General features: G+C 42.6%; 1 protein-coding gene across 2 annotated transcripts in view; it reads right to left on the bottom strand.

Moving 5' to 3' along the window:
* The window catches only part of ACE2 (angiotensin converting enzyme 2), a 40,333-nt gene that overhangs the window by 1,906 nt on the left and 13,856 nt on the right, over nt 1-24,571 (bottom strand). For both annotated transcript variants that reach the window (XM_081809131.1, XM_081809129.1), the window contains exons 7-18: nt 23,333-23,438; nt 20,767-20,864; nt 18,158-18,327; nt 15,319-15,545; nt 12,608-12,752; nt 10,794-10,892; nt 9,959-10,081; nt 8,907-9,079; nt 7,597-7,655; nt 4,236-4,336; nt 2,836-2,952; nt 805-999 (exon numbers count right to left, since the gene is read on the bottom strand). In XM_081809131.1, coding sequence (XP_081665257.1) covers nt 805-999; nt 2,836-2,952; nt 4,236-4,336; nt 7,597-7,655; nt 8,907-9,079; nt 9,959-10,081; nt 10,794-10,892; nt 12,608-12,752; nt 15,319-15,545; nt 18,158-18,327; nt 20,767-20,864; nt 23,333-23,438 — 1,613 coding nt within the window. The remainder of the gene's footprint in view (nt 1-804; nt 1,000-2,835; nt 2,953-4,235; nt 4,337-7,596; nt 7,656-8,906; nt 9,080-9,958; nt 10,082-10,793; nt 10,893-12,607; nt 12,753-15,318; nt 15,546-18,157; nt 18,328-20,766; nt 20,865-23,332; nt 23,439-24,571) is intronic.

The following is a 24,571-nucleotide window of genomic DNA, read 5'->3' as shown; positions in this document are numbered from 1 at the left end:
GGCCTAATTTTCTTAACTGAAGCTATTTTAGGGAACTAAAAATCTCCACAGTGAAGAACTGAGCAAAATAGACCAGGGCATGTCAAAATTCCATCATGAACACGTTTAGGCAACCTGCAGTGTGCACAGTTTGGGTAGGTGCTATAAAATATTATTAACATTAATTACATAAGCCTAATGAAAGCCAGTGATTTCTCAAGGTCAGAAAAACCATCTAGTGGCAGAGCAAGATTATAAATCAGGTCTCTGGCGATTTAAATCCTCACTGGACTTGGATCTTCCATTCAAGAACACATGAGAGGGCACTGTGGCCCCTGAGCTACGGGGATGACAGGGAGCATGGGCCACCTGAGGGGGAATGAAGATGATGGAAGGGTGGCAGTTTGAGGCGAATCGCAGAGCTCATTCTAGAATGGTTTTACAGTGCCAACCATCACTGAGCCAGTCTCCGGGGTCACTTCTAGACCAAGGAAGACTAGAAGTGCGGATAATCCCCTGAGCCTGTCTGCCTCCCCTCCCCAAGTTTGCAGGACCTCCCGGCAGTAGGGAAAGGACACTGTGGCCAGGATGGAGTTTCCCCGGGCTCACTCGAAAGCCCTAGGCTGAACATTGCACGCCAGCTAGGAAGGCAAAGTGCTGACGAAATCTGGGAAATTTCTAGGGGATGCATCAGAATATTTAGGTGCAAAATTGTCCAAAAAAGTAATTGGCTTATACAACCTACCACTTGCTGCAAATTCTCCAGTTAGTTTTCCCTAAACCTTTCTGTTTTAAGATAAGGTAAGTCTAGGAAGGGTCACTTACTTCCTTCGATTTCTGATCCCGGAGAAGATGAGCAGGACAATGCCAACCACCACCACTCCCATCACGGCCCCAAAAACAATCAGCCATATGGTGACAGGTGGCTGGTAAGGGGGTCCCAGTGTTGGCTGAATCCCCAGAAACTCCAGGCTCTTGTCATCCAGGCGGAAAGCATCATTGATACGGCCCCGGGACATCCTATTCCCAAAAGCAAAAACACTTAGGCAAAACAGAATTGTATGTAATTATTTACTTCTTACATCATTGCTCCCGAAAGGATTTGATAAGCCTTAGCCTAAGACTGTACACCTCAAATAGCGATGAAATCAAAGGCGATAGCCAGGTCCCATGAAAGGTACGAGATCTGACAATTAGGCACCTTTCATATCTTGTAGCCTAGATTAGGTCTGGCAACGGCTTCCTTGGAAAATTGGTTTGCAAGTGTGGAAACATGCAACTGGCTGGTGTTTGTTCATCCATGACTGCTGTGTTGTAAAGGCAAAGTCAGCGTATTTGGCAAGAATTTCCCTTCTGTCAGAGTAGGTGTACAATGACTTTATATCAGATAACAGAAAAGGACAATTGGGTCCATCTCTTCTACAAATCAACCAGGTCCTATACCCAAGTCTTGACGGTTGTAGTTTCCAAATAAAAGTGATTGACCTTTGGAGGCAGGGGAGGAACACAGGAGAGGGGTCTTCGCCAACTTCTCCAGCACTGGGGATGGGATATGGCTAAATTTTAGAGAGCAAAAAAGGATGGAGGGGATTTTAAAAACCAAAATTAGGGAAATTGAGAATATTCTGAATTGAAAGCCCAAGGGTCTGGCAGCCCATCCTCCTACCCTTGGGTGTAGTACAGGTCAGGAGGTCAAAAGGAGAGAGGGAGATCTGTCAGAGCAGAATTAGCCATGTAACCTCAGCCTGAATTCGTCTCAAGTCATTCTGGAAACGGGAGATTTGGGACCCCCCGCAGCTCACAAGGAGGGCTGGGCTCTTTAATGCTGATCTCAGCTGCCACTTTTCCCCAGGACAGAAACAAGTCATTTGGAGGCCGACGGTGAAGTCTCTGGATGTGGGTGGGTTGTACACCCCAACTAAGCCAGATTTTCCAGGCCCACTCTGCCCGGCAGGTCTTGGATTTGCTTCCAGAGATGAACAGCGGCTCAAGAGGGCCACCTAGCGGGCTCCCCCATAGCAGCAGGTATCTTAAGCCTTTTTTTAGTGTCATCGATCTGTTCTTTCTTGCTGTTTGGGGAAACAGACGAGGCACCTTGGGCCAATCGTTCCTTCTAGATGCTCACTGCCCACAGTAAGTCCCTCTCCTAGTGTCGAGGCCAAGCGACAGCTAAGGAATCCTATTCTTGCCCACCTCGTTTCTGACTCTGGTTACTGAAACGATTCCTTCATCCGAGTCCCTACAACAAATGCTGGCAATACGTGTCCATGTCCCTTCTGCATTTACCATTCTGTATGCGTGCAGGCCAGACCTTCTTCAGCCAGTACGTGCTGCCTTTGCCCGAGAGCATTCTCAGGCCACAAGGGGCTGCCCGGCCTGCACACCAGAACTGCCGGGGAAGCCATGGCACCAGCCAGCACTTCGCAACCAATGGCTGGTGGGAGGCGGCGGGTAAATACCCCAGCGCGGATGGACAGTTCAGGTGCATGATGTGCTCATTGTCCCAGAATTCCCCGGCACCATGGAGCTCTAGTTGCTCACCGCGGTCCCTTGCTCGATAACATGTCATTTATGATCTTCCTTCCATCCTCTGCCCCTGTGCACTTTTCTTTCTCAGAGCTTCTGGAGATCACCTCCCAAATCAACTACTTATACTCCAATAACTGTTTAAGAGCCTGCGTACGGAGGAGCCCAAATCAAGAGAGATCCTTCTGGAATTAAAACCCCAGTCTTTAAGCTGAAAAAGGACTCAGAACAGTGCCCGGCACACAGAGCACACTAAACCACAAGCCCTTGTCGTGGGTGCATTCATCAGCCTCCCTCCCCCTTAGAGAGCTTGTCTGAAAGTAAAATCACCTGATGGCCTCTTCCACGTCAGCTCTAGGAATGATATCAGACACATTTCCAGGTAAAGTGACAAAGAAGGTGAAGGAGATTCTGGGTTTCAAATCGTTCACCCACACGTTATCCTCCCTGCAGAGAAAAGAAACATCTTCCCTTGTGGCACGGACGACACAGCAAAGAGAATGGGGGCTCCCCCTGCCAGTGAAAAGGGGGTGGGAGCGGGGCGGGGGGGGAGTCACAGGGTGAAGGCGAGAGACATGGGATAGGGCGAACAGTGGAAGGATGTGATTGTCCCCACATCCTCGACGCTTCCCAAAGCACATGAACTCAAGGACACAAGTTGGAATAACACACTAGATGAACCCCATTATGATAGAAAAATTTCAAACTGAAGGCAGCTGAAGAACCAGCGAGGAACCATGGGTGCCCCAGGATTGTGATAAACACCGTGGCGGGCGGCGACGGCTCAGTACCATGAACAGAGGTGGTGCGTTCCTCCACCCCAGTCCCACAAGGCAAAACCCGTCGCGTTACACCCACAGCGGGGGGAGGGGGTAAGGAGTGGGCTTTACCAACAAGGTGACAAGACTGGCCTCTCCCAGCTGCCACAGGGATCCTGCCAAAACCTAAGGCAGATCCTGTGGCTCCCAGCCCTTCTCACTCAGAAGAAAGCCAACGTCCTTGGAATGCTTGCGAGGCCCAGGAGAACGTTCTTCTCCCCCTCCTACCCCCACGCCCCACTACCGCCCTGACCACACCTCCTACTTGTCTTCTATGAGCTAACTGCTCCAGCCCCACTGGCCTCCTTGCTGTTCCTTCAACAGGTGGAGGATCTTCGTTCCTCAGAATCTTTCCACCTGCTACCTACCTTCCCCTTGTCTGCTTTGCTGGTGCTCTCCTTGCTTCAGATGTTTGCTCAAGGATTCATGAGGCCTTTTCTGACTATTGCAGTTAAAGCCGAACTGTAGACACACCAGCACTCCCTAGCCCCCCATCTGTGGTATTTTTCTCCCTTGAACTTGTCACCATCTCATTCTAGTATATTTCACTTAACATATTTTGCTGATTGTAATCCACACATGAAATACACATTAAAGGCAAGTACAGTGAAGGCAGAGATGTCTGTCTTTTCCTTTCAGTGCTGAGTGTAGAGGAAGCATTTGGTGGAGGGAAAGGGAGAGGAAAAGAGGAGGGAGAGGAGAAGGGAGGAGACGGGGAAAGAGAACAGTGCTCTTGCAATCTATAAGTCAAGTAAGTCACAGTCCTCCCTAAAGAGAATGGCCCAAATTTCAGGATATCAGAGTAGTTCCAGAGTCATTAGGAGGTTTTTCTTAATTTTACTTGCATAAAAGTTTAAGCACAATATCTTTTCAGGCCCAAGAGAAAGAGAAATACTGTTTAGAGTAACTCACACAAAAGGGATCGTCTGGTTTTTTTCTTTTGAAAAATACTCTCTCATGGCATATGCAATAGATGACCGGAATAAGTACATCTCATTGTCATTCCATTTGTACTGCAAATTCAAAAGAAAAACACTGCTCAGTAGGGATCATGGGATACATTCAAAACCTGATATTCCAGAAGCATTATTTTTACATTTTCTAATACTCTGGAGAATCTTGCTATTCATTAGGTCAGTGACCTCCAACTTGTGTGGGCACCAGCATCCCCCGGAGGGCTGGTCAAACCACTGAAGAGTGGGCCCTACCCTCCTGAGTTTTTAATTCAGAAGGTCTGGCATGGGACCGGAGGATTTGCATGTGTAACAAGCTCCCAGGTGGCACCTGTGCTTTAAGGACCATGTTCATGGATCCTTTTCGGTTTGAGAGGAGGCAAAATAAACATCCTGAGGGCAGCTTTATGGATGGGAGCCGTGCGAGTTGTGGGTTTTAGTTAAAATGTCCATGTATTGTACACCTGAGACGAATATAACACTGTATGTTAATTATAGTGGAAAGAAAAAAATAAGTTTAAAAAAGAAAAAAAAAAATCCAGGTATCGTAGGCAAAGATGCAGAGCTTTTACTGTGTATATAGTAAGTTCTCAGATATGTACAAGTGTACAAGAAAAAGAAACTTGAGGTTCGAAGGAAAAAATAACTGTTTGTGGACAAGGTAATTTGTTCTTGTTTTGCGGTGCTAAACAAACAGCTGGCGTATTTGCATAGTCTGAACATTTGCTAAAAGAGTAAAAAAGCATTCACTCTTTCCTCCAGTAGCTGGCAGTAGAAATCAATGAATGGCACAAATTTTGCCTCTCTCCTTTCCCTTTTAGAAAAAACAATGACAAGGTTTCACAGAAGATTTGTTACATTAACCTCAGCTTGATACCACTCAGGTTTGGCAAAAAAAGCTGCTTTAAGAGTACTAATAATGTTATTAATATCGCTACTATGAATATTCTGGTTACTATTTCCATATTAAAAAAAAAAGTAAGGCAAACAATGAATCATGGAACACTACATCAAAAACTAATGATGGGGGCGCCTGGGTGGCTCAGTTGGTTAAGCAACTGCCTTCGGCTCAGGTCATGATCCTGGAGTCCCGGGATCGAGTCCCACATCGGGCTCCCTGCTCGGTGGGGAGTCTGCTTCTCCCTCTGACCCTCCCCCTCTCAATGCTCTCTGTCTCCCATTCTCTCTCTCAGATAAATAAATAAAAAATCTTAAAAAAAAAAAAACTAATGATGTAATGTATGGTGATTAACATAACATAAAATAAAATTAAAAAAAAAAGTAAAGGTTGAGTTCACAAAACCATGCCAAAGATCCGGCTGGACTTTGCCATACAACAGGTTGACCTGGGCCGAGATTCTGGCCTGGATGCGCCGGGGGTGCTAAAGCAGGGGGCCGGCCCCAGCAAAGCAGCCTGCTACTCTGCTAAGGGGCCTCAGAGCGGCACACCACCAACCCCTCTGAAGACCATTTACCAATCCCTCACTGCAGGGAAAGAGAACATGGGGACAGATGTCAAGAAAACCAGATAACTGAAAAGGATCCTGATCTGCTGGATCCTTTAAAGGAACTAAAATGTATTGGGCCAAGGAAGCACTAATATAAAGATAAGAGAAATAATCCCACAGACATTCAATGATGGTGAAGAACTGGAAATCTGAACGCTTAAGATTTGGGAAGGGATGCGCCTTCATTTTCATTATTTCTTTCTTAAAGCTTCCTTTTTCATGGAACACTTCATCTAAAACTAATGATGTAATGTATGGGGATTAACATAAGAATAAAAAAAAAAAGCTTCCTTTTTCACTCCTACTGTGTTATCTATGTTTAGCTGTCTTACTTAGCTAGGAAAATGACGCTGTAACTACCGTGGAGCCTTAGGCAATATTTAACTTGGCAGGAAACAGAAGGGGGTCGAAATGTAATCTTCGGCTCTATCCAGTGCAAATCACAATTTTCTGTTGCGCCCAGGGCCGCTCCATCCAACAGTCCCAGGCTGTCCTCTCATCCTACACGGCCTCCTGTGCTCCCCATCTGCCTGGGGCTGCCCAGTCCTCTCCTCTTTCCCAAAGCCACTGCTTCTTCAGCCTGGCTAGCCTGAGACAGGTGTCTAGTAGAGCAATAGCTGCTGAAAGGAATTCACACGCAGGTGTGAGTGATCTGGTTTGCCGTGAAACATTCGGTTATCCCCAAATGCAGATAGACATCAGTAGTTCTCAACTTTGGCTGTAATTAGAATCACCCGGGGGAGATTTTAAAACTCTTGATGCCCAACTCTTGATGCTACACCTCAGAACAATTAAGTCAGAATCTCTGGAAGTGGGACTCGAGCTTTAATATTTTTTAAACATCCCATACGACTCCAGACTCCAGGGTGCAGCCAGGTTTGAGAAATCTTGTTGTAAATCAGAGCTTCCCAGTCTAGTGTATACAAACCAGCTGGGGGCTTGTGAAAATGCAGATTTGGCTTAAGCAGGTCCAGGGCTGGGGCCTAAGATTCTGCATTTTTAACAAGCTTCCAGGATATGGATGATTGACTAAAACAAAACAAAGCAAAACTATCTACAGTACTTCTAAAAACAATCTCTCACAACATAACCTTGTCCTCTTCCTCAAATACAAGTAATGGTGATAAGAGTGAATTAAGATGATGGACACTTGGGGTGCCTGGGTGGCTCAGTCCATTAAGCTTCTGACTTCCGTTCGGGTCATGATCCCAGGGTCCTGGGATTGAGCCAGCATCCCTGCTCAGTGGGGAGCCTGCTTCTCCCTCTCCGTCTGCCACTCCCCCTGCTTGTGCTCTCTCGCTCTCTCTCAAATAAATAAAATTTTTTAAAAATTATTTTTAAAAAAGGGTGGACACTTGATATTTAAGATCGGATGTTTTCTCATTGATCTTCATAGCACTTGAAAGTAACAAGGAAAAAGTAGACATCACCAATCCAATAAAGAACGTGTTACTGAAAAAAAAAAAAAAGCCCAAGAGCCAGAATCTGGAGCTTGTAGTTTTTAAGAGAAACATGTGGCCTGTCTTCTTTTAGAACACACTGGAATGGGCTTATTTGTCCCATTTAAGGGAGTGCATTAAGAAGTAAAGGACGGGGGCGCCTGGGCGGCTCAGTAGGTTAAGCATCCGGCTCAGGTCATTATCTCAGGGTCATGAGATCGAGCCCCAGTGGCAGACTCCACGCTCAGCAGGGAATCAGCTTCTCTTCCTCTCCCTCTCCCTCTGTCCCTCTGCATGTGCTCTCTCTCAAATAAATAAATAAAACTTAAAAAAAAAAAAAAGAAGTAACGGACACACTGTCCAGAATACTCACTGCTTTTTCTCCAAGAGCTGATTTTAGGCTTATCCTCACTTTAATGCTTTGGTCAGCATCTGATTAAAGAGAAATCATAGACTGTTGGTTACAGATGACAGATTGACCATGTGCATTTATTTCCTTCCCCTCCCAAGATCCCACCAAAGTGATAGTAAAGGAATTTTTTAACAGGTATAAATACATACACTTTTGGAAAATGAGAAGTAATGGAGCCGGGGGGGTGGGGGGGTCAGAAAGCCATGGCCTAATGTGTATGCAGAGGCAGTACAGACCCCAAAAGTCCCACAGAGTCCCAGAGAGGCTTGGGATTCGAGTACAGCTGGGGGTGGGAAGAAGATATCAGACTGAAAACAAGGGGAATGAAAGTTAAGGTATGGTTAAAGCCACTGTGGGACACAGTTGACCCTCCTACCCCACATGCTCTTGCTTAGAAAGTCACTTGGAGTCTCTGCTGCAGCAAAACAAGAGGTGATCCAAGAAAGAAGGCATGGAATCCAGGCAGCAATGGATTCAACCCAGGAAAGCAGCAAAAAGATGGATGACTCAGGATGAAAACTGTGGTCAGATTGAGACAGAAGAATGTAGGACTCTACGAAGGAAGTCTTTAGGAAAAAATGAGGCTGAAAAGAATAGGTATGTTGGAATACCTGGAAAAGATAAATGCAACAATAATAGCAAATTAGACATTAAAAGAAATAAGGCAGTAGAAACTCCAGGACAAACAAAGAGCCACATAGGAAAGTGTTTAAAATAGTATATTACTTGGCTCTTCAGGCATTATGATATAAATACTGTTAACTTCTTGTAAAAAATGTTAAAACTTTATTGAGAGATGAGAAAGGGAGGTGGGAGAGTAGGCAGAAGTGCATCCCTAAAACTGACCATTAAAGAAATTGTATAAACAAAATGTTCAGAAATATGTGACTGCCAGAAAGAAGAGGCAATAGCATTAAAATTGATTTAAAAAAATTGTCTTTGAAGAGCAGGATTTGAGTGCAGTGGGTTGGGGAGTGTTATACGCTTTTATTTTTAAATATGGGGCTAATAAAGCAGACTTGAGAGAGAAAACTGTGTGTGTGTGTGTGTGTGTGTGCGTGTAGTTTTCATCATGCTTGATACATAGTAGGTGCTTAACAAATTTGTTTCCTCCCCAATAAAATGGCAGCAGTCACCATAGCCAGTCAGAAGCAGGGTCTACACAGAGGGACAATATACACAGCTGTGTCATAGCTCCATGAGATGGGCCAGAGGAGACTAGGGGAAGCAGAAAGGGAGGCATTTGAAATGTGTCAACTCAATGTACTCACATGGACTCCAGACAGTGTTCCAACCCACAAAAGAATTCCTGTTCTGCTCTTTCAGCCAGGTAAACAAAGGATCAAAGTAGTTGAGCAGTGGTCTTACATCCATATTCTTTGCTCCTACAACATTATACAATGCTAAGGTCCAGGGTTTTGATCTTCCAAGTTTCAGCATTTGGCTACGTGAAAAAAGGGGAGGGTGGGTTCAGGGCTTTTTGAGGAATTCCAGATGTACACATATTTACACCATGATCTATGGTTTCTCCTCTTTGGCTTAGCTAAGTTTGCTCCTGGCAGATAAGAAAATCAGGTGGGTTAATGGATGTATTCATCCTTCAATCCCTTTCCTTCTAATGACTATAAAGGGAGCTCTGTAGTTATGACATGGAGAGGAGATAGATTATCCAGCCATCACATGGTCTAGGTTCCTGTGTGACCATAAAATAAACCATTAATTTGTGGATGAGGACATTTTGAGTTCAAAATTTTTCTTTTTAGAACAAGGAAATCAAATTTTATAGAAATTTCTTTTTTAAAAAAAAGATTTTATTTATTTATTTGACAGAGAGACACAGCGAGAGAAGGAACACAAGCAGGGGGAGTGGGAGAGGGAGAAGCAGGCTTCCCTCTGAGCAGGGAGCCCGATGCGGGGCTCGATCCCAGGACCCTGGGATCATGACCTGAGCCGAAGGCAGACGCTTAACGACTGAGCCAGCCAGGTGCCCCTAGAAATTTCTTTTTAGAACAAGGAAACCTAGGCATGGAAATGAGTAATATTGGATAGCAGGAGAGGTTCAACATTTTGAAATATTCAACATCTTTGAAATATTTTTTTTGAAAAAAAAAAATTTTTTTTGAGCTTCACCTATTTATCTGAGAGAGAGAGAGAGAGTGGGAGGAGGGGCAGAGGGAGAGAATCTTTAAGCAGACTCCCTGTTGAACTTGGAGCTAGAAGCGGGGCTCAACCCCACTACCCTGAGATCACAACCCGAGCCAAAACCAAGAATGGGACGCTCAACCGACTGAGCCACCCAGGGGCCCCTTGAAGTATTTCTTACAGCAGCTTCTGCCCGGCTTCACTGGAATTGGAGATATCACATTTGTGTAGGGGACCTTCATGTTTAGCTATTTGACAAAGGGCTTCTTGAAACTGGAATTGATAAATGGTCCTTGTATAGTATCTGTAAAATAGACAAACAAGAGAGCAGTCCCGTGTTTAGTTACTGTGCTAGACTCACAGATTGGGGCATATGTTTAAATTCTGAGGCTCTAGTAACCAAAGAGATACTAGTCCAACCTCTTTCTCCAGAAAGACCCAAATATGAATCCTGCAGACTCATCATAACCTACTTGTATTTATGTATCAGCTGATTAAAAAGGCAGTATTACTTTGTTAAATGTTAGTTCACATTTGTATTGTGCTTTCCATATTTATGGCCCTTTCATATAAATAATGCCAATTGATCCCTATGGCAGGCCAACAATATTATTTCCACCTTCCAAATAAAGAAACTGAGGTTCAGCAAACTCAAGATCTGGGGCTAATAGGTGAAGAACATAGGTTTTTGGACTTCAGATTAAAAATACTCTATTACCATCACTCTGAGCACTGCCAGTAACAAGAAGACAAAGATAATTTTATTTCCCCCAAGGATTCTATAAATTCCTTCATGGTAGAGAAAAGATCTCACATAAGTTTTATTGGACCCAATAAATCATGTTGAGTTAAACTGAATTAAAATTGATGATCTGTTTTGAGGTTGTAGGGGGAAGGAGGGTAGAAAGAGAAAGAGAAATTATAGTCATTACTTCATATATCCCTATTTCTTTGCCATTAGCACAGCTGTCCACAAACCCTGGGGGTTAAACAGTGAGAAGACAACTGTCATTTACCTGATGAATGAGTAATCATTAGCAACATGGAACAGAGATGCAGGGTCACAGTATGTTTCATCATGGGGCAAGGGTTCCACCACCCCGACTAAGTCTCGCCTTTGGGGAAAAAAGCAGATACGTTAGAGGCAGTTAACATGGTTTTGTCAGCCAATGGCATTTTACTGGAACTGGTTGTCAGGTGAAATAGAAACAGTGTAAAAAATTACAGAATAGAGCCCTTCTGTGGTTATCTCTTCCTTTTTTAATTCATCCAGAATATACCACTGGAAAACAGCTATATCTTCAAAACACTAATTTAATAAAGTGCATCCCATGGCCAAAAATGTACAGTGAAAATCTTAATAATCCCTCTCTGGTACCACATTCCATGTGTTCCTGGCAGACAGAATTTTGTAACATTGACATCTTATTCTTCAAAGCTAGCTGGAGTGCCCCCTCCTCTGTGGGGCCTGCCCCTGATCCCACCCACCTGCCAGCACAGTGAACCCCTCCAGCTCCCTTAGCCTTCCCTAGTTGTGCTCTTTTGGCATTTCTCTCTCTGTTTTACAATTATTCATACACATCTTCTTCTTGGCCCTGGACATTGGAGCTCCTAGAGGGCGGGGCTGTCTCAGTTACCTTTATGGTTCCAGTGTCAAACATGATGCCAAATGCTAAGGAAAGACTGCATGTATGTTTGTTGAACTAATGGAGTGATTAATGCATAATGAATGATTTTAAGGGTCTGGTACCATTTACCTTTCAAAATAAACCTTTAAAGAGGATCAAAAATTAATTCAATCAGAAAAAAAATGCAGGGAAACCATGTACTTGGCATTATTTAAACTTAAGACATTTGTCCTTTCTGATTGTGGGATCATTAGAGACAAATTCAGTAATACTCAAATACTAGAAACAGTTATTTTCGCTGCTGTCTCCTTCCTCCCAAGAAGAATTTATGTCAACAGAGAATCTTGGCAGAACAGTGGCACTGACTTAAATTCATGGATACAGGGCTGAATGTTATATAGGTAGATCTTCATCACAAAAAGGAAAAATAAGAAAAACAAAGCAAAATAATTGACAGGAGTCTGACTAATAGAGGGAGGGGAAAAGACTCCTCCTTTTCCTTCTTTCCTTCCTTCCTTCCTGTCTTCTTTTGTAATTCTTCCATCCCAAACCCATTTATTTCATACCTGTGTGTCCCAGGCATGAAGAATGTAGTGCTGAAACTATTGAAAGCATTACTATCTGTTGCCCAAAAGTGCCAGCCTCTCACTAGCCTGGAATTCTCTGTTTCCCTCTACATACACCTGGTTAACTCTCACCTCTCTCTCAGAGCTTAATTTGGATGCTTCTCCTCATCTGACCCACCAGATTGGGCTTTCGATCTTGCCTTGGATGCTCATGGATCCCCATACACTCCCATAACAGAACACATTGCCATGGTTTCATTTTCCACATCCCTCCATAGACTAAAAGTTCTTTGAAGTCAAGGAAAACATCTGAAATGATCAGCATTGGATCCCCAGTGCCTAAAATATCACAGTTTAATGGGTGACCCAGCACTTAAGAAGATAGACCATGAGAAGTTGTGTCATCGGATCCTGCTTGGGGGAAGGCGGAACCAAGGACATATTATCTGAGGAGAAAGCACCCAAATGAAGACTTGAAAAATAAAAAGGAGGCAGTGTGTGCATGCATGCATGCAGGCTTGCGTGTGTGTGTGTGTGTGTGTGTGTGTGTGTGTGTACAAGCCAGGAAAATGCCTTTAGGTAAGTGGTAAACTCATGAGACAAAACATTTTGCTGATTCCATATTCATTGACTTACTTCATCTCCCACCATTTTTTTATCCACTGCTCTTTGGGAATTTCACCCTTAAAGACCATCCATCTCCACTTTTCTAACATGTAAGTAAATGGTAGAGTTCCAACAATTGTAAGTGCTTGTTTGAATAGGAAGTTTATGTCTGTTTCTGAAAGTAAAATGGAAAAGGATAAATATTAACATGAGGATGACAGTGGATGTGTTGTATTAATTTCCCAATCTCAAGATATTATTCCTCAAGATATACTTACATTAAGGATGATTACGTGAGAAATACTGACAATGAACATAATAATATGTATCTACTCATTTTCTCAGCTAAGGGACTTGGAGGAGGGTGAAGACTTGGAAAGAACAGGTAAAATGAATCTGCAAGCAACCGCTAATCCTCATTTTTTCATTAGGGTCAATTGCCTTCCTTAAATACCTCTTACCAGAGCCAATTAGGGCTATTTCATCTACTGTCATACTATTTATTCTTGTAAGCTCCATGAAGGCAGTGACTGTAAATGTCTCATTCAAGACTGTATACCTAACCTGGTGTCTCCTACATGATACCCTCTCTGAGTCTTTGTTAAAAAACAAATTTTAAACAGATGTGGCCAAAAGCCAGTAAACCAGGGAGGAGAAACACAAACAAAAAAGAGCCTCCCCAGAAGAAACTATCCACTGGATAATCAGAAGTACAGTACACTTTAAATGTACTGACATCTTCTTCACCTCAGTTTAAAATGCTTTAACACATTATGTGATCTCATCTATCCTTTATTTAGTGATGTAAAAAGCAGTAGAGCTCATGCCTAGTGTACTAGGGAAGCTCAATGAACTGTAAGCAGGGGGATACTATCTACTTGGCACAGCATTGTACCTCTAGTGTCGAGAAAAATGCCTTGTACATAGTATAGGCTCAGTAAATATTTTTGGAAGAAGAAAGGAGGCAAGGTAAAGAGAAGGAGGGAGGGAGAGAGAGAAGGAATGAAGGGGTTCATTTACCATCATTCACAGATCAGGGGCAGAGCCAAGGAAGGAAACAAGAATTTTTCAAACCAGTCGTTTAACCATGTCTAGTACTATCCTAGTGATTCAATCATCTTTGCCTGCTGTCAAGGAATATTTAAAAAATGATAAAAACAACTAATTGTCTGCTAATCGACCTTAAGAATTATATTTTAAAATTAGGCAACAGATGTGGTTGCCGTGAACTCCCTTTCCTTTGTTGCTCCCTTCATGGGAGGGTGCTATTACTCATCTATTACCCACTGGGTCTATGCTTACAGTAACTTTTTCAGACATGATGAAGACTCTACACTGACCTCCTCCCAGGCCTTCATGAGATCACCAAAGTCTGGAGCCAGAAACAAGGCACAGTGAATTGCCCCCACAAGGATGGAGCTCATGACCTTGACCTCACTGACCAAACGTTCCAGCCAGTGGAGCTGATGTTTTGAACCACATAACTAAAACGAGGGTAGAGAAATATACAGAAGAGAACATATTTGGCTCTAAGTATCCTCCTTTTACAAGGGAGAATCAAAAGTCATGGCATCTTCACTGAAGAATTTGGATCTCACGAACATTCGTCATGTGCCATCAAGTCCCAGCCATCCAAAGAGAAACAGGCTGCCTTGGGCAAAGATGTTGAAGGATAGCATGGATCTGAGGGGATGTCACAGGGGCAAATTCATGCTTCAGCTGGATGAAGAAAACATTTCAGTCCCATCCAATCTTGATATTCCACCACCCCTTCTTTAAGAACTCTCAAATTTCAAGTCGCACTTTGCTTTGTATAATATTATGGGAAAAGCTTTAGATTACAGCTCTGGTTCAGGTTCTGCTATGTTGCTTTTTGACCTTGGGCTAGTTACTTTTCCTCTCTTGTCTTCAGTTTGCTGCCTCTGTAAAATAGTTTTTAGAATGTTCCAGCTCTCACATTTGGGGAAGTTTTTACCTAGAACCAGGGGGATCTAGTCAGAACTCTAATATTAATTAGCTGGGTGACCTTGGATAAGCCATTTCAGTTCTGTGGGCCTGTTTTAGCATCTTTTATTCCCTGTTAGATGTTTCTTAAAGTTCCAAGACCATTCATTCAGTCAGCTCTCTTATGCCTTTTTCTTTTTTTCTTTTTTTTTAAAGATTTTATTTATTGGGGTGCCTGAGTGGGTCAGTCGGTCAAGCGGCTGCCTTTGGCTCAGGTCATGATCCCAGACTCCTGGGATCGAGCCCTGTGTCCTGGGATCGAGCCCCATGTCCTGGGATTGAGCCCCGCGTCGGGCTCCCTGCTCGACGGGAGATCCTGCTTCTCCCTCTCCCTCTGCCTGCTCTGCCTACTTGTGCTCTCTATCTCTCTGTCAAATAAATAAATAAATAAAGGGTTTTTATTTATTTATTTGACAGAGAGAACGAGCATGGGGAGTGGGAGAGGGAGAAGCAGGCCCCCTGCTGAGGAGGGAGTCCGACATGGCGCTCGATCCCAGGACCCTGGGATCATGACCTGAGCCGAAGGCAGACGCTTAACCGACTGAGCCACCCAGGCGCCCCTTGTTATGATATATTCCTTAAAAAATGTTTTTACCAGTAGCAATTCCCAGTTACCCATAAATATCATATACTTTATGTGGCAAAAATTAAATATATCCCATACGTGATAATATTAGCCTTTGCCCACAACTAACTAAAGAATCCCCAAAACAAGCCATGAAGAAAAATGTCCATACCATTGTCTTCAGAAAAACCAGGTGGCAAAAGACCAATGTTTTTCAAATGCTTCGGTGTAGCTGCAGAAAGTGACATGATTTCCCCAACAGCTTCATGGAACCCTTCATTAGCTCCATTTCTTAGCAGGAAGGGTTGTGCAGCATATACCATGTCATACTGGATGTGTCCCATCTCATGATGGGCTGTCAGGAAGTCATCCATCGTCACCTTTGTGCACATCTTGATCCTGCACAAAAACGGGCAAGATTAAAATGAATCTCAATGAATTTGATTTGATCATCACAGTAAGAGCAGTATAGGATTTTGGTAGCATGGTTCATCATTCCAAGATTTGTTCACCGATGAATCTTGAGAACTTACCTTTTATGTCCTAGAAACAGTACAAGGTGCTCAATATAAAGCGATGGGCAGGGCTGAATCCTATTGCTCACAAACTAATAGAAAGATAAACAGAGTCTTCTACTACAAAAACTCTCAGGCAAGTACTCTGTAAGTGATCAATAGACATGGCCTTGGGCATAACAATAAGTGAATGCAGGCACAGTCTCCTAGAAGCACCGAGAAGGGCATAACTGAGGATGCAATGAGCAACCCGGACCTTGATCAACATGTAGAAGTTTGCCAGGTAGATGGCGGGGAGGGACAAGACGTTGACATTCCTGGAAGTGCTCATTGAAAAAGGCTTGAGAAAAGGGTGTAGCATTCAGGACACAGCAGGCAGTTTGGTAGAGCCAAGATAGAGAAGTAGGAGGAGAAGGGGCTGGAAATTGATATTTGGGAGTCATTAGCATTTTAAGTCAGGGAGTTGATGTGATGGCCCATGAAGCAGGCATAGAATGGCAAGGAAAGAGGGCCAAAAACAGAGCCCTAGGAGGTCCCAGTACGTACAGAGTGGAGAAAGATGATTCAGAGAAGATGGAGGGGGAGAGAGAGAGAGGAGTCAAAGAAGTCCAGAAGAGCATGACAATGCAGAAGCCAATGAAAAATAGCATTTTGAAGAAAACTTGTAAACACCGTGTAAGGCTGCAGTGGCCCAATTCAATAAGGACTGCATTCGGCAATTGACAGTGGTCCTGTTCAGCTTGGCAAGAGCAGTTCCATTCCAGTGAATGCAGGGGGCATATTTCAGTAGGTTCCCAAATTAATTTTCTTACCCCTCTGACCATGTCATCCCCCTGATAAATACCCTGTAAGTCTCCCCCAGTGCTCAAGAAGAAACTCAGCTTCCTTAATACAGCCCAGTAAGACCTGCCTTTCTAACCTGGTTTTTCTCTATTCTCTTTTGCAACAATCACAAGAAGAGCTACTGTGTGTTTGGTGTCTACAGTACCTAAGAGCGTGGGCTAGGAAACTTACATGTACTCCCTCATTTTTAAGGCTCTCTCTAGTACGGGAGTCAGTGAATTGCTTTGATAAATTAGGCTTTGTTGGAACACAGGTGCCATTTGTTTACATACGGTACGTGGCTGCTTTGATGCCACAAGGGCAGAACTGAATTGTTGCAGCAGAGACCTGCAAAGCCTGGACTATTTACTATCCAGCCCTTTACAGAACAGGACTGTCAGGCCCTACTCAAGTGGACGCTGCTGGGGGCCTGCCCAGACCAGCTCTCCCAGGCAGATCCACCCATCCCCCATTGTGACTGCGTCATAGCCCTTAAAAGCCAACAGCTGCTTCCTTGTGCACTGCCTTTGGCTAAGTGAGAGGTGCCTCAACCAGGAGAATGTGTCCTCCCACACTCTGGGGCAGTCCGCAGCCAGTGACTGACTAATGTGGGGGTACAAAAGGCCAGTCCTCTTTTCTCAAGGTGTGACCAACTGTGGTACAAATCGGGGTCCAGAGAGCCCCGTGGGATCAGGCTGAGGCCAAGTCTCCAACAGAGGCCACATCCTTACTTAACTCTTTCCCCTGCCTACCCCCCTTCCCTCACCCCCTTTTGCCTGACGTCTGTCCCTCAGTGAAGCATCTGTACCAGAATCTTCTTCTCAAGCTGGGGAACCCAACCTAAGACACTCACAAAGCTGCTACCTGGGGATTACCACTCCCTTTTAGAGATAAGGAAAATGAAACCCAAGAAGGTTGAATACCTTGCCCAACGCTACCTAGTCATTAAGTTACACACCTGGGATTCGAAAGCCTGTGCACATTCTGCTGTATCACAGACCCTTCTTCACATGACCTTTATTCTAGCCTAACTTGCTGGTTCTGGTACACAATGCCAGGCCCTGCCTCTCTGCATTTGATCCTGCTTTTCTTCCAGCCCAGTGTCCTCCTCCCAGCCCTGTCTGTCCAAACCCTTCTCATCTTTCAAGCCTAATTCAAATGTCACCTGAAAAGCCCTATCTGAGCCTACATCCTATTCCGGGTATAGTCAGTTCTCTTCCAATTCCTTATAGAGTGTTCTCTGTGGTTCTCTTCTAACACGTACCACCTTCTCTCTTTTATCCCAGCTTATTTATTCACCTGTCCTGTCTCAATCATAAGAGAGAAACATGGAGGGAAAGAACAATGCCTGATCCACCCAGCCATCTTCCATAAATCTTAGCACCAAATCTTTCTCACGGGGACACCACCCTTCCCATGACCAGGCAAATCTAATGGGTGCATATTATTTCAAATGAGGCAGACAGGCTAAAGTTCAAGTTAGGGCCTGCTGACAATCCCCTTTTCCTGGAAAAGCCCAGATGTGCTCTCATGGACTCCCGAGTCCTCATTTAAGGAGAGTTCACACATCTCTTCTGTGCTTAGAGAAGCAGAGAAGAAATCCAAATCCATCCTCATTCCTGCCTCCATTGTCTCCCAGTTTAGTATCAGCTTTGTAAGGATCATCCTCACTACCTGAAGTCATGCTTCCCTAGGTCCCAAGCTGTGGGGTGGCAGACCACTTTCCGGCTGTCGCCTGGCTCTGTTAGCATGGAGTTTTCCCAGAATCCTTGAGTCATGTTGGGAAGGCCAATAGACACAAAGAATTTCTCAGCCTCCTCAAATATCCTCCTTGCATCCCAGCTCTGAAAGAAAAAAAAAAAAAAGAACAGCATTTCATTCCAGCATTAAAATAACAGCATTCTTTCTGTTGGCTATGTACATAGGCATAACCTTTCCGGAAGGCAATTTGGCGACATGTACGGACATGTCAAGCTTTCAAAGTGTTTACACTCTTTGTCTCAGTAATCCTGTCTCTAGGGAACTAACCTAGGAAATTCTCAGAAGTTAGGTCAAAGAATTACATTTAAAATGGGTTTTTTTGTTTATTATTTTTAAATATTGAAATATACTTGACACATCACATTGTGTAAATTTAAGGTATACAACATGTAAAATGATTTTTAATAGACAAAAAAGTGGAAACCACCACCAGAATGGTTAAATATATAATGATGTCTTCGTGGAATGGAAAATCTAAATAAATTCCATTCATAAAGACTTTTTATTGATGTTTTTTGTAATTTAATATTAAGTGAAAAAGTAGAATATATAAACCACTTATATAATGTGATATTAATGAGGAAATACACAAAAAATTAACAGTAGACTGTGTGAGATTATGTGTGATGTTTTTGTTTTTATGCTTTATATTCCAAGTATAAGCAAACAACAATGACCTTCTCTTTCCTAAAAAACTATTCAACTCAAGCCAACAATCCTTGATCAAGCTCCTTCAAGCGGGGGGAGGCCCTGGTGTTAGGCTCAGTGGAAGACATAAACAATAAGGTGCAGACAAAGTCATGGACTTTTGGAACCCAAAAGGCCTGAGTGTGACCCAGTAGCCAGTAAGTAGCTGGGCCTTGGCTTCATAGTCCGTATGGGAATCTAAAGTTTCAGAATGTTCTGGAACCAGAAAGGGGCAGCAGTAGGTGTCTGCCATCCAGCAAACTCTTCTGGGAGCTGATCAGGGCTTCTTTGGGGAAAAGGATCACAAAGCTAAGTTTGTGCAGGTGACAGATAATTCATAAATCACTTCTGGTGACACAGAAAACTTCCTCTGATCTCAAAGACCAGTCAAGTCTGGTTTTTCTCCTCTATCGCCTCAGGGATATGAAACAGGATGTGACACTGGGGATGTTTTTTATTATTGCCCTTTAAAGGCAATATTGGTATTAGTAGGTATGGCATTCTCAAGCAGAAAGAATATCTGTATACCAAAACAGCGCAGGCTAGTAAGCACAGTTAATGTCTGTTAAATGCAGAAGGAACGAATGGAAAATAAGACTGGAAATATTAGGAGTTTTGAGGTCAAACCTTTGTTGCCACTGATTGTCTTTGTGACTTCGGGCAAGACATTTACCCAGGCCTCAGTTTCCTCACCTACAACACGGATCCATCACCATCCCTATCCTGACAGTCTCGTAAGTGTGTTGTCAAGACGACCTTAGGAGAGATGGTGCGTGTACTAACACCGGAAGCAGGCTGAGGAGCTATGTGCAGATGAACTTCTGCTGCTCCTCAACTGTGAAACCAGGCCGAGCACAGCTTCGGGAGTTTGGAGGCCCTTGCAGCTTCACGTTTTTATTTTGCTGTGGCCTTTCCCCAGGAGCATGTTATATATGGGAAGATGTTCACTGCATGGCTGCTTATAGGAAAGGAAATCATGGTGCAACTCTCTGAAGACATTTTATACAGCCAAGAGAAGTATGACCATACATTGTACCCAAAAAATGTAGACTATCAGCTGAATAAAGAAAAACATATAATTATAACATGACTTCACCCATGGTAGGGAACACGGTGAATTTAAACAATTACGCAAGGATGGTAACAAAAAGTAATATAAAAATTATTTTAAAGATCCCTATAGTATTTTTAACAATAATCATTTTTTTAAAATCTTCTAATGATATCATTTTTTCTGTTCATAGAGACTACAGACTGATTACTTAGTGGTGACTAACTCTGGAAAGAGTAATGCCAACCAGTCGATAATTCCACATCTTACTGCTTGATGGAAAACTCAGGTCATCTCCATTTTTAATATCTCTCAGCAAGATCAATACCATACTTATCATTCAAGGTACCTGATGTCACTGACACTGTAAATTACTTTTCCATGAAAAGAGAGCTACATCAGAAATATATTTATTATTTTTTAAGATTTTATTTATTTATTTATTTATTTGAGAGAGAGAGAGAGAGTGTGTGTGTGTGCACATGCACCAGCGTGGAAAGGGCCAGAAGGCAAGGGAGAGGGAGGAGGAAAGAATCTCAAACAGACTGTGCTGAGCATGGAGCCGGGGTTCGATCTCATGACCCTGAGATCATGACCTGAGCTGAAACCAAGAGTCAGATGCTTAACCAACTGAGTCACCCAGGCCCCCCACAAGAAATACATTTAAATTAGCTTAACATTTTTTTATTTACATGGTTTTACATGCAAAAGAAAAGGAAGGAAGAGTGGCAGAAAAAGAAATGAAGTTGAGGATTTAGATTTGGTTTTTAAGGCCTCTTCCTACCTGGTTCACCATTGTATCAGTAACATCTATGTTTGGTTTCTGTCCGAAGGGGACTGTCAGAGGGTACAGGTTTGTCCAAAATCTACCCCACATATCGCCTATTAAAAAAAAAAAAAAAGATTTTGTTAATACATAGCAAAGGCAGCAGAAGCATAGACCTGATTTTACACAGTGCATAAGTTAGGATCGGTAAATAGGCCACACAGTATTCTAAATTTAATCTAGTTTCTTTTCATTACCTCTTTTTCTGTTCTCTTATTTACAATTTTCAACACTCCCTTCTTTTACTGTCTCCTCTGAAAGGTTAAAATGGCAGGAGATTATCCCTGTTTCTCCCATTTTGAATTACAATTCAAAGGCACAATTTATTAAATATATGGAACATCATAGCTACTATAGATTAGAAACAGATTTATATAATCTACCATCCATGGAACAAAATACTGCCAGTTAGACTATTAGTAATTCCTAATATTGGACTCAAGAGAGATCATATAGGATCATCATCCAGGAATCTCTACTAACTAGTAACAAAGTTCCACCTTTATCAGTATACTATAGTAATACACTTAATTGGGTAATTTTTCAAACATCTCAAACAAATGCTAAATTGGATTCCCAGGCCAGAGACCGTAAAAGGCAAGATGGATCTAGAAAAAGTCAATCTAATAGCAAGACCAGGATGTTGACACCAAAGGAAGGGGGCAACATAACTACATGAAGAATATTCCAATGAACTCATGTTTTAAACAATAAAATTCAGTAGAGGTAAGGCCTAATAGAGGCCTATGCTTAAATTTTATTTATTTATTTTTAAAGATTTTATTTATTTATTTATTTGAGAGAGAACGAGCACAAGCAGGGAGGAGGGGCAGAGGGAAAAGGAGAAGCAGACTCCTCACTGAGCAGGGAGCCCTGGGATCATGACCTGAGCCGAAGGCAGACACTTAACTGACTAAGTGCCCCTCTGCTTAAATTTTAAAGAAAGGTGTATCCACTATAAAAATATGTGATAAGTGACTTCAGGCTGAAACAGCCTACATGTAAAAGACCAAAAGGGACCCAAGAGACAGTGTGACATGGCTTCCAAAACACAAATGTGATCTTAAGGTAAATAAATAGAATTACAGTGTCTAGAACAAAGGAAGGCATGGTACCATTTTTGCTCTATATTGGCCAAACCTCATCTGGAGTAATGGTTCAGTTCTGAGCATGGTATTTGAAGAGAGACATCAACAAAGCCTAGCTTGTCCAAAGGAGAACAATTAGAAAATTGAGATTTTAAGGAATGGCTAAAAATCTGTGTAGGATATTTCACTGGAAAGAAGCAAAGAGTGTATACATGATGGTAACAAGAATACCCTCTAAAATATATTGTGCCAAGTACTATGCTGTGCCTTCTACAATGGTTGTTTAAAAGATCCAGAAGGCCATCTTATAGAAGAAGAATGGACATATTCTGGGTAACCTCATATCATGGAATTAGATGTAATGAGTGCAAGGCATTAGAGGGGTGTTGATTCAGTCCCACATAAGGTAGAACTTGCTTATAATTGGTGCCACATAGCACTAGATTAGCCTACCTTGGAAGGAAGAAAGAGCCACATCACACCAGATAGGTTTAAGCAGAAACTGAATTACTAAAGAAAGCCTACCAAAGACATTGTAGAGAGTATTTACATATTGCCTTGGAGTAAAAGTCTCCACAGTTCCTTTGTCCATATTCTCTCCTGCTGAGAGAGAGCTTTGGCTCTTGAGAAGAATTAGCCACCAGCAACTTAGCTTGGTAGGAATGCTATGTACGCATGACAGGAACTTTCCAAACACGTATATCTTATTTGGCTTCAGCTTCTAGGGAGTGGTAGAGGGGAAGGAAGGATGGCCACTCTCTGGAAGGGAATTAGGCAATTCAGTAAAGGGCTCCAGGACTTTCATGGTCTATAAAGGCTCTGTGGCAGGATAGAAAGTTCTTGGAAGACTGAGTCTCCTCTTAAGCTAGGCATTTGTCTTCATGGCAAAGACTTCATTCAAAACCCATATAATTCCAAAGCACATACTTTGCAGTGAAAGTAATTGGTGCAGTTTAGAATAAACTTATGAAACTTTCTCTCAAGCTATACCTTAATTCTAGAAAGCCTTTCTCTCACCCCTGACCACCCCCAGCCTACCAAGCTTCATTCCTCTGACAATATAATACTAAAATGCCAAACTCCACCTCAAGAGCTTAGCCAATCAATTTAAATTATAAAACTTATTTTCCCCATTTCCGCTCTCATTTGAACTTGGAGTTCTTTCTCTAGTTATCTTAAATAACCCCTTAATCCTTTGGACTGTGGCCAACATAATAACCCTTTATGTGTAAAATAAAGTAATGCAATGGAGAACAATTTTAAATGGCTTTTATGTCAAAGAAAGTGCTGGCAAAATGTGATTTCGATAATGTTACTAACTTCATTCACAAAATTTTCCAAAAGTTTTATGTTGGGCCTCATTAAAAAAAAAAAAAAAGGTTATTGGTGAAAATAATAGAGAACAAACTACACAAAGAGTTCCTGGAGTTTCTTACCAAGCAAATGGGCCGGGAGGCATCCAGTTGGGCTGATATGGGAAGGGTAGGTGTCCATCAGCTTTGCCCTCACATAAGCATGAAGATGTTCATACAATGGTTGAATCTGAAAGGCCCAGGAAGAAAATTTAAGACCAAGAGTAGTCTACTCCAATTTCCAATCCCCAACACTAAAGATAGGAGCCTCTTTAGGCAAGTAGAATTTCCCTAAATTCTAATTTCTTCTCCTCTCAAATACTCTGGAGAGTTTGAAAGCATCTCTTCTTCCCAGATATTAATGATGACTAGCTTTACTGCTTAAAACAATTAACACACCTGGAGGAATACAGGTCCCAAAATGAAAGCAGATGCAAAAAATATTCATTTTAAAGATGTTACCTACTTCCTTTGTCTTTAAATTGAAGTACATTTACAGCCCATAAAATTCGCCCATTTTTAAATGTACAGTTTCCTGAGTTTTAGTAAATTTATACTGTTGGACAAAACTCTTGTCCCCATTTGCAGTCAATTCCAGTCCCACCCCCAGCCCCAGGTCATCACTGAACTGATTGCTATTTCTACAATTTTGTCTATCCTGGAAATTTCACATAAATGAAATCATAAAGTATGTGACCTTTTGTATCTGGCTTCTTTCACTCAGGATGATTTTTAGGTTCATCCATGTTACTGATGTATCAGTAGTTCATTCTTTTTACTACTGAGTAGTGTTTCATTGTATGAATACATCTGAGTTTGCTTCATTTAGTATCTCATGGATACAACTCACCAGTTAAGGACAACTAGGTTGTTCCCAGTTTGGGAATATTATGAATAATGCTTCTATGAACTTGCATGCGTGAGTCTTTGTATGGATCTATATTTTCATTTCTCTCATATAGATACCTAAGAGTGGAATACCTTAGTCACATGATAAGTGCATGTTTAACTTTTTAAGAAACCGCCAAACCGCTTTCCCCAGCAGCTGTGCCATTTTGCATTTCTGTTGGCAGTGTCTCCACACCCACACCAGCACCTGCTTTTTTAACCAAAACCATTCTGGCGTGTGTGTGGTGAGGTTTTTTTTAAGATTATTTATTTATTTATTTGAGAGAGACAGAGCACGAGCGGCCGGGGAGGAGGGGTGGGGACAGAGGGAGAGGGAGAAAGACGAACAGACTCCCCACTGAGCGGGGAGCCCAACGAGGGGCTCCATCCCAGGACCCTGGGATCATGACCTGAGCCAAAGGCAGAAGCTTAAGC

The sequence above is a fragment of the Leptonychotes weddellii genome, chromosome X (assembly GCF_054177405.1).
Source record: "Leptonychotes weddellii isolate Sample4059 chromosome X, ASM5417740v2, whole genome shotgun sequence".
Classification (NCBI taxonomy): Eukaryota; Metazoa; Chordata; class Mammalia; order Carnivora; family Phocidae; genus Leptonychotes; species Leptonychotes weddellii.
Note: the sequence above shows the minus strand (reverse complement) of the source record. Positions and strands in the feature narration are given on the sequence as shown.